Here is a 16,045-nt window from a genome sequence, read left to right on the forward strand (position 1 = left end):
GTATGTGTGTATGTATCTCGCATAACTCAAAAACGGTATGTCCTAGAAAGTTGAAATTTGGTACGTAGACTCCTAGTGCAGTCTAGTTGAGCACCTTCTCTTTTGGTTGCATTCGGATGTTCCAAAGGGGGTCTTTTGCCCCTTTTTGGGGGGAAATCGTTGTTAATTTCGATGTAAACTCAAGTGGTGATATAATTTGTCAGACACTTGACGATATATCGCCTGTCTTTTGGTCGCCAAATTTTGTCGCCAACTTGGCGACAAATTTGGCGATTTTTTTTTTAAATCTGATTTTAATTTGGCCACTGTTGGTGATATTTAGAGAGTAAACTATTGAATCACATTAAAATTGCCAGTAACGGGGAAATGACATTAAATTGGAGTAAAAGGAAGTCATGTGATGCACACATCAGCTCGTTTTCCTTTAATTTTCACTGGCTCCCATTGCATTTTCTAAACGAGCTGATGTGTGCATCACATGACTTCCTTTTACTCCAATTTAAAGATAATAGTGCTTCGGAGTGCGAATAGAAACACTTTAAATATTTTCACCCCAAGTTTGTTGCGAACCGAAACAAAGAAAACGTTTTATGCAGATAACTTTTCGCAGTATTGGCAGTTTTAATGTGATTCAATGGTTAACTCTCTAAATATGGCCAAATTGAAACCAGATTTTAAGAAAAAAGAAAAAAAAAGAACGCCAAATTCGTCGCCAAGTTGACGAAAAAACTTGGCGACCAAAAGCTGGGCGACATGTCGCCAAGTGTTTGCCAAATTATGATACCTTGTTGAGTTTGCATTGACATTAACAATGATTTCCCTCCAAAAATGTGTAAAAGACCCCCTTTGGAACATGCGAATGCAACCAAAAGGGAAGGTGCACAACTAGACCCCACTTGGAGTCTATGTACCAAATTTCAGCTTTCTAGGACATACCGTTCTTGAGTTATGCGAAATGCATACACAAATACACACATACATACGTACATACGGACGTCACGAGAAAACTCGTTGTAACTAACTCGGGGATCGTCAAAATGGATTCTTCAGGTGTCTATACGTTCTTAGGCATGTATCCACGTGTGGTCGGGTTGGAAAACAAAATCAATATTCATTCGGGGGCGAGCGAAATGGAAATTAAGGCCAATTTTTAAGTGAAATTTTTTTTTGCGAATACAATACTTTTTTTTTTTTTTTTGTAAAAGGAAGTAAAAACTGACTACCAATTAATTTGATTGCATGTATAAAAGCCTACTGATAAGGAAATAACTGTCATTGTGACAACCAGCTGGTTTGATTGTTTATCGAACTTTCTGTAACCTAAGCTGTCTACTAATTTGCTTATTTTCTCACTTTATTTAACTGATAGAAAAAGTGTCAGCAAACAATTTTCTTGCCTAGTATTTTCTAATCACCTTCAAATAAAAATAATAATATTTTTTTTTCTCGATCTCAGTTATAAAATAGTAAAAGGAGTGTATGTATCGCTTGAGCAAGTCGGAAAACATCTGAGGGTGCTTTGTAAATTCAAATAAGTGTTGGTGCGAAAGCACAAATCCAAAAGATAAATTCTTTTTTAAATCTAAAGACGTTATCTAAGAAAGCTTAGCTATCACTAAAGAGTACAAAATAAAATGAGAACATGATTTATTTGTTGCAACACTCGATAATTGTAGTTAATCCAAAAATCTTCAAATTAAGGTTAATTCTGAAGCTGCCAATAGAATTAAAATTAAAAATTGAGCCGAGAAGTGTATGTATAGTAAAAGCTATTCGTACATAACTGTATACCGCCGCATTTTGTGTAAAATTTACCCCAGACCTACATGTAGACGACCTTTCTCTGCAATATAGTGCAATTTTTTTGTTGAAATTTTTATAATGAAATTTAAGATTGATTATATTGGGGATTTTTTTAGAATTAAAGTATTTCAATTTTTATACTTTCTGAAATTAAGTTGAGGTGTCACCCACCAGATGAGAGTCCCCCCCGGATGGGAGGGGGACCGTCCCCTCTCAAGAAAAGTTTTTTGACTTTGCAAAAAGTTTTTTTTTTCCTCTCTCTCTGTCTCAAAACTCTTTCTCTAACTCTTCTCTGTGCTTTCACAAGTTGAAAGCACAGTATTTGATCAACATTTATTTTTTAAAAAATAAAGGGGAGCAAATTAATCCTTTTCATTTTTTTTAAATGGAATTTTTAAGTAATCTCACTTTAGAAATCGTAACGATTGGATAATTTGATTTTCAAATTGAATTTCTAACGCTGTATGCATCTTAGGTTTACAATAAAATACAACGCGAAAATTTCTTAAAAAGGAATTAATATTTCAATCTCTGTTTAGGGGTTTTCCCCCCTTCCCATGAGGGAGGGAGGTGATTTGAAAAAAATAAAAAATAGATAAAGAAACCGGAGTCGGAGTCGGACGTTTCAAAATCCTGGAGTCAGAGTCGGAGTCGGCCATTTTTCTTCCGACTCCGCAGTCCTGGTTTTGGGACACCCTATATATTCTAGATATTGTCACTTTATAACAAGTTACGACCATAACAAATGGCGGAAATTGCAACAGTAAAAATAAAGACTAAGAATTTGATGTAGGAGACGGAATATAAGGCAAAGTGAAATGGTAAAACATTTTCAGTTTTCAGCGGCACCTATCGAATAATATTTTAACTAATTTTGAAACCACATAGTTGATTCCAGTCAAAACAAATAGCTCTAAAGATCAAAGTAAATAATAATACAAATCATTTTCAAAATTTGATACACATATTACAGTATTTTGCGCTATATAAATGATTTTTACTGTTGCAAAATGATCAAGTTTTTGCAATTAACATTTTAAATATTAATAGGAATATACTAATATGTTACTTGTGTGCAGTACTTATGTGCAGTACTTATTTAGCAGGACTGCGGAGTCGGAAGAAAAATAGCCGACTCCGACTCCTGGATTTTTAAACGTCCGACTCCGACTCTGGCTTTTTTTATTACTATTTTTTTTCCGAAATCTTGATTCCTCATGGGAAGGGGGGAAACCCCTAAACATAAATTGAAATATTAATTCCTTTTTATGAAATTTTCGCTTTGTATTTTATTGTAAACCTAAGATCCCTACAACGTTAGAAATTCAATTTGAAAATCATATTATCCAATATTCAGTAAATTACAACCCATTAGCCAAGGCTAAAGCAGAAATACATAAAATACACCGCCAGCTCAGTCATTTCCAGCCGAGGACTGCAGTTTCGTGCTTATTAGCACTCATCAGCCCGGCATAGGAAAGTGACTGAGCTGGAGATGGAAAACCTCTGAAGGAAGCCAAGAGTGCCAAACAAACTGGTAGCTAAGATAATTAGCACAACCAGACGAGTGACCGAAGCAATGGTTCGGTTTAACTCGAAGATTGAAGGCAAGGCATGGTATATTCAGTAAATTACAACCCACGGTTAAAGCAGAAATACAGTCCGGTTGTGCTAATTATCTTAGCTACAAAATTGTTTGGCACTCTTGGCTTCCTTAAGAGGTTTTCCATCTCCAGCTCAGTCACTTTCCTATGCCGGGCTGATGAGTGCTAATAAGCACGAAACTGCAGTCCTCGGCTGGAAATGACTGAGCTGGCGGTGTATTTCATGTATATTATCCAATAGTTGCGAAAAAAAATTGAATAGTATTATTTTGCTCCTCTTTAATGTTTAACTAACAGATGTTGATCAAATCCTGTGCTTTCAATTTTTGAAAGCTGTAACTTGAGAGATTTTTTTTTTTTTTTTTTTGCTTAGTCAAAAAACTTTTCTTGAGATGGGTGTCATCCGGGAGGGCGGTCCTTCCCCCTCCCGGGTGACACCCATCTGATGGGTACCACCTCAACTTAATCTCAAAGTTTATAGAAATTGAAATACTTCAATTCTGAAAAATTTCCCCAATAATATCCCCCTAAATCTCTAAATCTTAAATTTCATCTTAAAAATTTCAGCGAAAATATTGCACTATATTGCGGGGAGAGGTCGGGTACACGTACGTCTGGAGCAATTTTTATCCTAAATGCGACAATATACAGCTTTATACGAATAGCTTTTACTATATCTACATTTCTTGGCTCAATTTTTAGTTTTAATTTTTGGCAGCTTTAGAATTAACCTTGATAAGAAGATTTTAGGATTAACTACAATTATTGAGGGTTTTAACCAAGAAATCATGTACTGATTTTATTTTGAGGTTTTTAGTGACAACCTAGCTTTCTTAGATAAAGTCTTTAGATTTAAAAAAAAAAATTGAATTTTGACATCTTGAATTCAAATTATGTTTTTCGCAATCACGAGTGTGTGTATGGAGGCGTGTGTGTTTGTGTGTGGGGGGGTATGTGTGCTGTGTGTAGGGGTATGTGTATGTGTGTGTAGGCATGTGAGTTTGTGTCTGTGTGCAGGTATGAATGTGTGGGTAGTTGTGTGGATGTGTGTTTGTATGTTTTTGTGTGTGTATGTGTGTGTGTCTGTATGTATGCGTTTGTGTATGTGTTTGTATGTGTGTTTGTGTATGTGTGTAGTTGTATGTGTTTGTGTGTGTGTAGTTGTGTATGTATGTGCGTGTGTGTAGGACATGGATGCAACCTGGAGACGGCTTTCGCTATAGGAGCAGCATCGTGAGGAGCCCGTCGACGGTGATGCTGCAGAGGGTGTCGGTGGGAAAAATCAAAAGACGCCAAAAACAGTCAAATGAGAACAATAAGCAATCGTGATTGCTCAAAAAACATTTATATTTAATCCGATCTTTTGGATTTGCCCTTCGGGCCAAACCAACACGTATTTGAATTTGTATAGAAAGCAAAAACATTTACCGACGGCCTATCTATGACAGTCAAAGACTATGATTTCTCCCTTGTTTTGCGCTCATTGGTCTGGAACAGCTGTAAACGAGTTGGATGCAAAAATTATCTCGTTGAAGCTGAGATTATCTTCATACTGGTAGCTAAAACCTGTTAAGCATGACTCATGAAAATTGCAGTTATTGCACTCACGTGTGGTAGAGGGCAACAAAGAACTCCTGAAGCATCTGTGGATTAAATAAGATGAAATTTTTGAGACATTAACAAAAGTTTGTTTTTTATATTTTTTTATTAATTTTTTTAAATTCATTTGAAGATTTAACCTTACCAATGACACAATCCTCATATATATAATAGCGAATGATCAAGTAACGCTGACGTCATCAACAATGAAACTCGCGCCACTACATGATAATTTAATAATATTTTTTTTTGGCAATGTTTGACACGCAGGGGAGTCTTTATTTTGACAGGGCTGAACTGGATCCGGTAACTTAACTATTTTACCCTACCTGCTGGAGTTTAAGGTTCATCCACTGGAGTTAGGGTTACCATTTTAACTATCAAAATGTCACCAAACAGGCAATTGGTGCGTTCAAACGTAGAAGCAATTTTTACCCGTCATACCTTGACGGGCAATTTTCTACTGCTAAAAAGAATAAAAAATATTGTTAAAAAGAAGAGCTTTCCGAAAAGCGTTTCTTCCGTTTATAAATGCGGTGAGATGCACGGGGCGTAGGTGACAAAAGAAAGATTAGGAATAAAACGTGTAAGTTCAAATCACATGAGCCCATCTCCCCCCAGGCTCAAGCTTGGTAACAGTCACCCTTAACAACTCCTACCATAAAACTGAATGCAAAACGAATAACGCGAATTGGCCATATTCATCTTCAAGTATTCATTCTTCTGTTCCTTTCGCGTGTAAAACTGAATGGAAAACTGAAATAATGTCAAAAAACTAATAACCGCTCGGCAATATATCGCTCGTTTCGAAAAAGAGTGCCACAATACGAAATTTTTAATTTTCTTTTTTGAGCAATCACGATTGCTTATTGCTTTCATTTGACTGTTTTTGGCGTTCCTTTGATTTTTCCCAACAGCACCCTCCGCAGCATCTCCGTCGACCGGGTCCTCACGATGCTGCACCTCTAGCGAAAACCGTCTCCAGGTTTCGTCAATATACTACACTTACACGCATACATACACGCACCTACACACATATTCATATATACACCTACACACACATACATACACCTACACACATACACAAACACATATACACACAAACACCTACACACTCACATACACACAACTATCCACACACTCATGCCTGCACACAGACACAAACACATATGTCTACACACACATACACATACCCCCCACACACACCTACACACATACACACAACGACCTACACACTCATGCCTGCACACAGACACAAACAAACATGCCTACACACACACACATACCTCCCACACACAAACACACACGCCTACATATACACACACTCGTGATTGCGAAAAACATAATTTGAATTCAAAATGACAAAATTCAAATTATTTTTTTTTATTTATTTATTTATTTTTTTTTTTTGAGCAATCACGATTGCTTCTTGTTCTCACTTGACTGTTTTGAATTCCTATCATTTTATTTTCCCACCAGCACCCTCTGCCAGCACCACCGTCGCGTCGACCGGCCTCACGATGCTGCCCCTCTTTCGAAAACAGTCGCCAGGTTGCGTTCATATCCTACACACATACGCATACACACACTCATGCCTGCGCACAGACTCAAACACACACTCCTACACACACACACACACACACATACACATACACACACTCATGCCTGCACACAGACACAAACACATATTCCTACATTCACACACACACACGAACGCCTACACACACACGCGCGTACACACACAGCACTGCATACACAATACGCACACACATGCATACATACACACACACACGCACCCACAAACATGCGTCTACACAAACACACACACTCATGCGCCTATACAAACACGCTCGTGATTGCGAAAAGCATAATTTGAATTCAAGATGCCAAAAATTCAAATTAATATAGATTTTGTAATTTTGCGAAAATATCGCCTATTACGTTTTCTTTTCTTTTTTTTTTTTTTGCCATAAAGGCCTTGAAATGAAGTTATCTTCTTTGGAAAACGATGACAGATTTTTTGTTCGAATATTAACCACTGGAGTGCACAGCAAACTTACGTTTCTTAATGCAAATTGCCTGAAGAGTTCCAACTTCAAACGCTTCTCCTATAAAATTTTATTTCTTTTCGTATTGTGGCACTCTTCTTCCGAATGAGCGATATTGCCATGTTTTTGTGCCACTCACTTGTTGCTAACTTCGCGATACATCTTGAAGTTGTGATACGTCACCAGATTTTGAACTGAAAAGTTAAACGTTGTTCGGTAACCGACAGGAGACCGGATGTAAACCGACTGTCCGGTTGTGCAGGGACTGATTTACGGCAGGACATTCGGGCCCCGGGCCCGGGACACCAAAGGAAAGGGGGCACCAAAATTTTTTTTTTTTTTTTTTTTTTTTTTTTAATGTCCAGTGTTCGGGGCCTCTAACAAAAGGAAACAAAAAAAATTTGTCATTTGACAATTTTTTTTATTAAATGAAAGCATATTAGCTAATTGCGGAGAACGATCATTTTCGCTATTGAAGAGAATTAAGTGTCCTTTGCGTACTCTCATTTCTGATGGTAAATTATCTTGATTAGCTCTGTTATCAATAAAAGTAAGTTTGACCTAAAACTTGATTATGAGGACATTATAGAATGATTTATTACAAGAAAACAAAGGATAAAATATGTAAAGAATCATTGATGCGCAGAAAGCACATTATGATTTACCTTTACCATTTGTATCATAGTTTTTCCATCTGCGACTGTAAAAAAATTTCTAACATGAAAACCATAAAATTATTTTAGATTTATAATAAACTAGCAAAAATACCCGGCGTTGCCCGGGTTAGCAATAATTATGAGAAGCAATCGTTACTTGCATTTGTTTTCTGTTTTAAGTGAAAGAACTTAAAACACACCTTTTTGACATGATTTAAAATCTAGTTTCTTCCTTACCCATAAAACTAAAGTAGCATTAAGTAAAAAGAGCAAAACAGTATTCATTTAGAAACGAAAACACAAAATTTAAGCGTATACAAATTTGAAGAATTTCCGAAATATGAAATTAAACTTCACATGTTTAAAAAGATTTATCAGTTAATTTTTTTTTTCTACATGGAGGCTTACCTTCTCTGTATGTCAATTGAAAAACGAAATGTTTAAAAAAAATGTAGCCGCGCGCCCGTGATCCCCTTAAACTTGCTTCAGTAATTTTGGAAATTTTCAATTATTGTGGGTTCTTGGTGCGATTTAAAATGTTACCGAATTTGCGGGAATCGTTTTGGATAATGCTCCCCCTCCTTACTTTGTAAAACGGCATGTTACTAATTTTTGTTAAACAGATATTGTCGCCATATGCTAAGATACTTTTGGTCACCATAAAATGGCGATAAACAATTTCATCCGAAATGTTTCCAAAATAAGTAGTAAAATTCGGCGATGGTTTGAATTTGTGCACTAAGTCACAGTTTTTGTGCGCTGTTTATGGATTTGCCTAATTTAGTTGCTAGATTATTTTACCGCAAAAAAAGTTTTTAAAGATTCTTTGATTGACGATATTTTGTTTACATGGTGAAAGCTGACAAACATTATTACGTAGTCTTTGACTTCAAAAACCGCGACAGTTGAAAAAACTGCCAAATGCATCCGCTACTAAAATCTTTCTGCATAAATTTTGTCGATTTTTCTGCTGTTAGATTGGATAATTATTAAAAAATCCAATCAGCACAAATAATAATAATAAAAACCCATTAATTACACTAAAGTTCCGTTTAAATGGAAAATAATCAACCAAATCTAGTTATTATTAGCCAATCTTGGGGGGGGGGGGGACGTTACTTTCAGTTTTGACTTGAGAAAAGCCTCAAACAGACAGACGAAACGCAAAAACATTCAACAATTCTAACTATGAACTGGGAGTTGAGATGATACACTAAATAATGAATTGGGTTGAAGAAAGCCTTCGAACATGGAACAAAAAAAGCTCATTACTCGTTTTTCATACAACTTAGAACTTTCTAACAGATGCCATCTTCAGCAGAAAAATAAGCGCTTTCGATGGACACATAATTTTAATATGTGCACTTATTTTTTCACCGTCATATTGGGGCATTTATGCGAAAATTTGGAAAAATTAGAATAAAAAAAGAACTATCAATCGGATTTTTTTCGAACTGATCTACAAACCTCCCCAGTACCAAAAAGAACAAACGGTGAAAGTTTCAGCCAAATCTGCCGGGTAGTTTCTGAGATCTTAGGGAACAAATTTACCAAACTCCTCTTTTATATATATAGATAATTTCTTTGCAAAACATCTTAATTATTAACTTTTTTCGTATGAAATCGATATTTTAAAGTTTTCTTTCTATCAAAATAATATCCAACACTTACCTTCATATTTTTTATGTGTGGGGGGCGGGGGGCACCATATCTGTCAGTGCCCGGGACACCCAGGTGTTTAAACCGGTCCCTGCGGTTGTGGCCTACACAGACTTCTGCTTTGTCCTCGTTATGGACTTATCAGTTTGGAATGGCGAATAACCGAGACGGAGGCTAATGTCGTATCATTGAAGCTCGGTTATTCACTATTCCAGACTGCTAAGTCATGAATCCACGACAGCGACGAAAGTGCAATCTTTGGATGTGATGACAGGGCTGTCGGTATATTGTATGTAGTTCTGCCTTAGCCCTGACTTAAGGGCGGTGACTTACTGCTTAAATCTAGTTAATTGTTGGCGACATCGGCAAACTGACAATGGATTCGGCATCTCACTTTTTGGCTCCAAATTTTTCACCACCTTGGCTATAAGTTACCAAGCTGGCGAAAATTAATTGGCGTCAAAAACCTTTTCGATACATCGCAAAGTGATCATCAGGGGTGCCCAAAGTGGGGGATTGGCGCAAGTTGCGCAATCAAAATTTTTGAGGATTTTTCAATTTTTTAATTTATTTATTAAATTTATTTATTAATTTATTTTTAATGAAAATTGTTTAGTTTATTTTGTTCTGTTTATATTTTATTTCATTTATTTATTTAGTTCGTGTGTGTGTGTGTATGTCATTCGCGTAAAACAGAATTTTTCTAACAATATAATAATAGTAGTAATTAAAAATAAATAAATAAAAATTTAAATAAATAAAATGAAAAATATTTTTTTAAAAATAAATAAAATAAAAATATTTAAAAAAATAAAAATAAAATGAAAATATTTTTAAAAAATAAATAAAATAAAAAAAAAGCTAAAAAAAAGGGGGAAAGAGGTTTGAGAAAAAATTTTGGAGGATGGGGGGGGGGGGGGGAGGGACTTCGCGCCGTTGAACTTGAGGGGAATGGGCACCCCTGGCCCCTCGTGACAGTATAACTTCAGTTTCATTTTCCTTGTACTCGCTCAGTCATGTCAGAGAACGTAAAAATGATATTTTATTGCAGTTATAAATCATTTCTTGCAGGTGGAAGTGTTGAGTTCGAAACGCAACCGGTGTTTGTTGAGCGCGTTGTGTCTCGCTTCCGCCATGTATGAGCCGACAGAAGAATGGGAATTTTTACCCAATTTTCGCTGGCAGCCCATCCCGGTGCAGTTCATAGCCCACGGAAAAGATCCGGTAAAGTATGATTTGAAATTCTTGAACAACACAAGAAAAATAAGAAGTTCCGTCTAGAACTATACAAGCCTACTTTCCCGTATACCCATATTACTTTCTAGTACCTGATCAATATCCTCAAAAATAGCTAAAATCGCAAATTGTTTCAAACATATTTTTGCTAATTTCTAGGAATAAAGTATTCCTCACACGTCTAAAAAAAAAAAAAAAAAAGCAGCACCTTTTAAACAAAGCAGCTAATACACTTTTTTCCCTTTAAAAAAATCTTTAACAGCTTTCAAAACGAAAAAATAATAATTAAAATTAATAAGCTTATTAAAATAAATACATCATATATATAAAAAAATCGTTTCTTTTTCCCCTGTTGCCAAAAATAATTTTTTAAATGAATTAATGCACTTACCAAAATAAATAAAAACAATAAAATGTCAACTTAACGAAATACTTTTCATTGTCAAAAAAAGAAAGAAATCGTCTGCGCATATCGTTATGTAGAAACATAAATGACTTCGAGTTTATTCGCCGAAAACTGAATACCTAAATTAAAACTTTAGCGTGAAAATAAAAACAAATCATATCAACAATAATTATTTCACTGTGAAAACCATAGCTGCGGAGTCGGAGTCGGAGTCAATCTCATTTTGGGATAAAGGAGTCGGAGACGAATATCCAAGAATCGGAGTCAGTCATTTGTCCTCCGTGTATAAATTTTTGCCAAAGCTACGAAGTCAGAGTCGAAGTCGGGGAGTCGGAGTCCGATTAATTGTCGGGCACAGGAGTCGGAGTCAGGTGCCCCTAAATTCTCGGAGTCGGAGTTTGAAGTTTGGCGTCAAGAGCTATTTCCAACAAAATTTGTTTGAAATAAGTCCGCCTTCAAGTACGGAATCTACATTGACTTTCAGTTTCCCCGTAGGCGCTAATGTTGAGTTTTTTTGAACTGTTCAAAATTGAACAAAAAATAGTTCAAATAAAAAAGTGAAATATGGGAATGAGGTGTCCTCGCCGAGATGTTTCGAACAAAAAAAAGTTTGTTCGAATCGGACTATTCATTCAAGAGTTATTAGGGGGGGGGGGGGACAGACAGACCGACAGACAGACATTTTTCCCCATCTCAATACCCTACTTTCCAATTTTTAATTTTTCGATATTTATTTAATTATTGAGCAATCACGATTGCTTATTGTTCTCATTTGACTGTTTTTGGCGTGCTATCATTTTATTTTCCCACCGCCACCCTCCGCACCATCACCGTCGACGGGCTCCTCACGATGCTGCTCCTATAGCGAAAGCCGTCTCCTGGTTGCATCCATGTCCTACACACGCGCATACATACACAACTACACACGCACACACATACACAAACACATACACACGCATACACACAACTACCCAAACATTTATGCCTGCACACAGACACAAACACACATGCCTACACACATAACCCCTACACACAAACACATACCCCCCACACACAAGCACACACGCCTACATACACACACTCGTGATTGCGCAAACATAATTTGAATTCAAGATGTCAAAATTCAAATTAATTATTTTATTTATTTATTTTTTTTTTCGTGATATTTTTAAGATGCATTAAGCCTTCTTTCATGCATTTTTCTTCTTTTTCTGACTTTTACTGGGAAAGTAGGCTAAAAAGTGAGAGTATCTCCGATAGGGCATAGATTATCTTAAAATAAATGCAATCTACATTTTACATTCAAGTTTCTGGAATGTATATAAATTGCTTCTGTCTTAAGCACTAAATTATGCATTTCTGTATGTAACAGTATACAGTATATTGTGTAACAGTGTATTGTGTATTATAGTATATTATTGAGTCTAAATATGGCCAGTTTGGTCATAATCTTGGAATTTTTCCTTCTGAGGTTCAAAAATATTTTTAACTGGACGTCGGCTAAATTTCTCTCTTGAAGTAACTGAACATTTGAAATGAGTATTTCGTACCGTAATAATAAAAAGGAAAGTAATTAGTTGATTGTTTAATACTTTTTTTCGCGGATGAAAAGAAAAAGTTATCCTCCAAAAAAAATTAACATTCCACTACCTAATTCATATCTAGCATTAAAGTTTCAGTTATTTTTTTTCTAAACATATACAGATTTTTATGCACCAACTACAAAAAAGAAGAAAAAGAAAAAAAGGGGGGGGGGAGGAGTCAGAATTGAATCTTGGAGTGCAATGCCGGCAAAAAAAAAAAAACTTTACACTTGGTTGGCAATTCAGAACTTTGCATGTGAACTTATTGTCATGATTTTACTTACTATGCTACCTAATGATTTGGCTGAATACCGAATATATAGCCCACAAACTATGTAGATTTTTTTTTCGTGAAAGTATCTGTTATATCCACCAAAATAGAAGAATTTCTTTCAAAAATACAAATTTTATTTGAAGGTTTTCGGCACATAACAAGCAGAGTTTTCCGCCAACCGTTACTAAACTCTCAGAATATTTGGCGGCATACAAGAGAAACATAACAATAAAACTTGAAATTAAAAGAATGAAAATTTGATGAAATATGAACGTTTAAAGCAATTTAATTTTCACAGCTCATGCGCGAAAGATCGCAATTTATAACCTTCATAATCCAAAGCCCAGGTAGATCCTGCAACTCATAATGAAATTCCAGTTCAATATCTTTAAAATTTAAAAGTAAACAGCGATCTAATGAGCCGAATTTCAATAATAATTGGATAGACGATGAATCGCGAGGGTTCGCAAATAATCCGTCTTTATCATGAATCACTTTGCACGGTAACAGTTTGGGAACGTCCCCTTACGATTCGTTGCCTATCCAAGAGTTATTGAAATTTGTCTCGTTAGATCGCTGATAACTTTTTAAATTTTAACAATATCGATCTGGAATTTTACAATGAGTTGTAGGATCTACTTGCGATTCGAAGTAGAAGGTTATAAATTGATATCTTTCGCACATGCGCAGCGAAAATTCTGCTTTAAACGATTCGTTACCTATCCAAGAATTAGTAAAATTCGGATCATTAGATGTCAGATCTCTTTCTAAATTCTTAAGAAATTGAACTGAAGTTCGATTATGAGTTTTGATATATATTTGGGTTTTAAATTATAAAAGTTATAAATTGCTATCTTTCGTGCATGCGCAGTGAATATTGAATATTGAAATATTGAAAATTTATATTTCATCAAATTTCAATATTTTAATTTCAAATTTTATTATTATATTTTTGTATGCTGTGAAATATTCTGAAAGTTTAGTAACAGCTGACGGAAAACTCTGCGTGCTATGAGCCAAAAACCTTAAAATAAAATTTGCATTTTTGAAAGAAATGCTTATATCGCCTTGGGTTTTAGAGATACTTTCACAAAAATATATTACTACTCTAGATATTTTGAGAAACCTTTCCGAAAGATATCAGTTCTTAATTTCCAGAATTTAGGAAAAAAAAGAGAGCTGTGTTAGCTGATGTTGTTTTCTCCGATATAGAAATATTTTTAACCCAAATTTACCAAAAGGATTTTAGCTGGAAAATTACAGACTGAAAAATATTACAAATCCAAAATTGTGCTTCAACTGGCAATAAATGTAATAAAAAATTGTGATTAAAATTTGAAGTTAGTTCAAACACTAAATACTGCAATGATTTAAAAAAAAAAATAAATAAATAAAAAGCTTTTAAACACTTTTTAAAGGGAACAAAAAGAAGACAAAAAATAGTCAAAAACTTAGTACAGCCCATCAAGACTCCTGACGTGGCAAACTAACTGTTTTTATTTATCATTATTAAATCATTTTGGGTATTGTTTTGCTCAATTAAGTCTTTTTAGGGCATTCCATATTTTTTCTATTATTTGAGTATTTAAAATGTTGATTACAATGTTATTAATGTAATTCCGTTTTATAGTATAATAATAGTGTATAAAAGTACATTATACAAATAGGTTTTAAACTTTATACATTATATTATTTTAATAAATTAAACGAAGATCAAAACTGTTATTTGTATAACAGTTTGGATCTATGGTAGATTAGATATTGGAATTTTCTGATTAAATTTTTTCGCTAGATATCAACTAATTTATTTTAAAAATGTACTTTTCAGTTTTGATTTAAAAAAAAAATCCATTAGTTAAAAAAATTATTATTTTTTTCATTTTAAATGTAATGTATTTTTTAAAACCTCTTCAATGAATTTCATTATGAACATGGATCATTTAGGTCGTTTTCTACATTAAAAATAGTTTAATGGATAAAATGTGATATTTTTCATTGTAAATAAAATCCTTCACTAACTCAAAATAATGTATTCAGATAATACTGCGATATGTTTTTAGTTAAAATTTTATCAGAAAATTGCTTTTTAGTACTTAGGTAGCGTTAAAGAATGCCCAGCAGCTCGAAAAGAAATAGACAAAATGCATAAGGCACCTGAAGGTGAGAGATTTTTGAAACAAAATAAGGTAAGTCATTTGCAGAAGGTAATATGAGGTCGAAACTTATCATGGCTATGTCATTATTTTATATTAAAAACCATAATAATCTCTGTTCAAATAAAAAAATTACCTCTGTAAAGCGAAAAGTACGATATACTTTTACTATTTTAACTACTATAAGAAACGCTTCCACAACTATGGTTTGAGAAATGAAAATTTGAATCAAAATAATTATTTTTGAATTAAGAGTAAAGCGGTAGAAAAAATATATTTTTAAATGTTACAATTAGTTAAAAACTGAAATTTTAACATCTGTGAGGTGACATTTTGCATTTTCTGATGTAAGAAACTATACGTACTGTAGCATCCGTAAAATACACTTCTATTTCAGGGAGTAAGATGATGTGACATCTTTTTTTCCGTTCAATTTTTAAGATCACTATTCTTTCTATATTTGTTTTGCATATACAACAGCTTTCGCTTTGCGCCGTTTAAGAACTCTGAAATTCCCTTTTAGAAAATGCTAAAAACTCTTTGCCGTTGTCACTCTAACCAGATAATCACACGATAGTACAATAATGGGAAAAATATAAATAGATAGCGATCGAAACAGCATAATTGAAACATGTTTTTGGACGCATAATTTATGTCCCGTTATCGAAATATGAGGTCTTAAAAGTCTGTCGAAATTTTAAGGAAATTACCCAATTGTAGACAGTTTCAGTGAAAAATGGTAGACATCTTTCACACGCTCTGCAGATGGATAATCTGCCATATGCAGACGGTTTCTTCCCAAGTCTTTAAAATTGGCAACTTTACCATAACTTTCGGAAGACTTCAAGATCTTATATTTTGATAACAGGAGAAGAAGAACGAGGGCATATTACTTATTTGTCAAAAAACACGTTTCGCTTTTTCCTATTATTGCTAAGCATTAAAATTTTTTTCATAAGTACAGTATTCGTTTGGTTCTGAGGAGTCATTTTGCTTTGAGACAGTTCCCGCAATCTACTAGAAA

The 16,045-nt window shown here is 34.5% G+C and overlaps 1 protein-coding gene across 1 annotated transcript in view; it reads left to right on the plus strand.

Moving 5' to 3' along the window:
* The window catches only part of LOC129232592 (lysosomal acid phosphatase-like), a 65,526-nt gene that overhangs the window by 15,391 nt on the left and 34,090 nt on the right, over nt 1-16,045 (plus strand). The window contains exon 4 of the mRNA XM_054866725.1: nt 10,441-10,593. Within this exon, the coding sequence (XP_054722700.1) occupies nt 10,441-10,593 (153 nt within the window). The remainder of the gene's footprint in view (nt 1-10,440; nt 10,594-16,045) is intronic.

This window comes from Uloborus diversus, unplaced genomic scaffold (assembly GCF_026930045.1).
Source record: "Uloborus diversus isolate 005 unplaced genomic scaffold, Udiv.v.3.1 scaffold_13, whole genome shotgun sequence".
NCBI lineage: Eukaryota > Metazoa > Arthropoda > Arachnida > Araneae > Uloboridae > Uloborus > Uloborus diversus.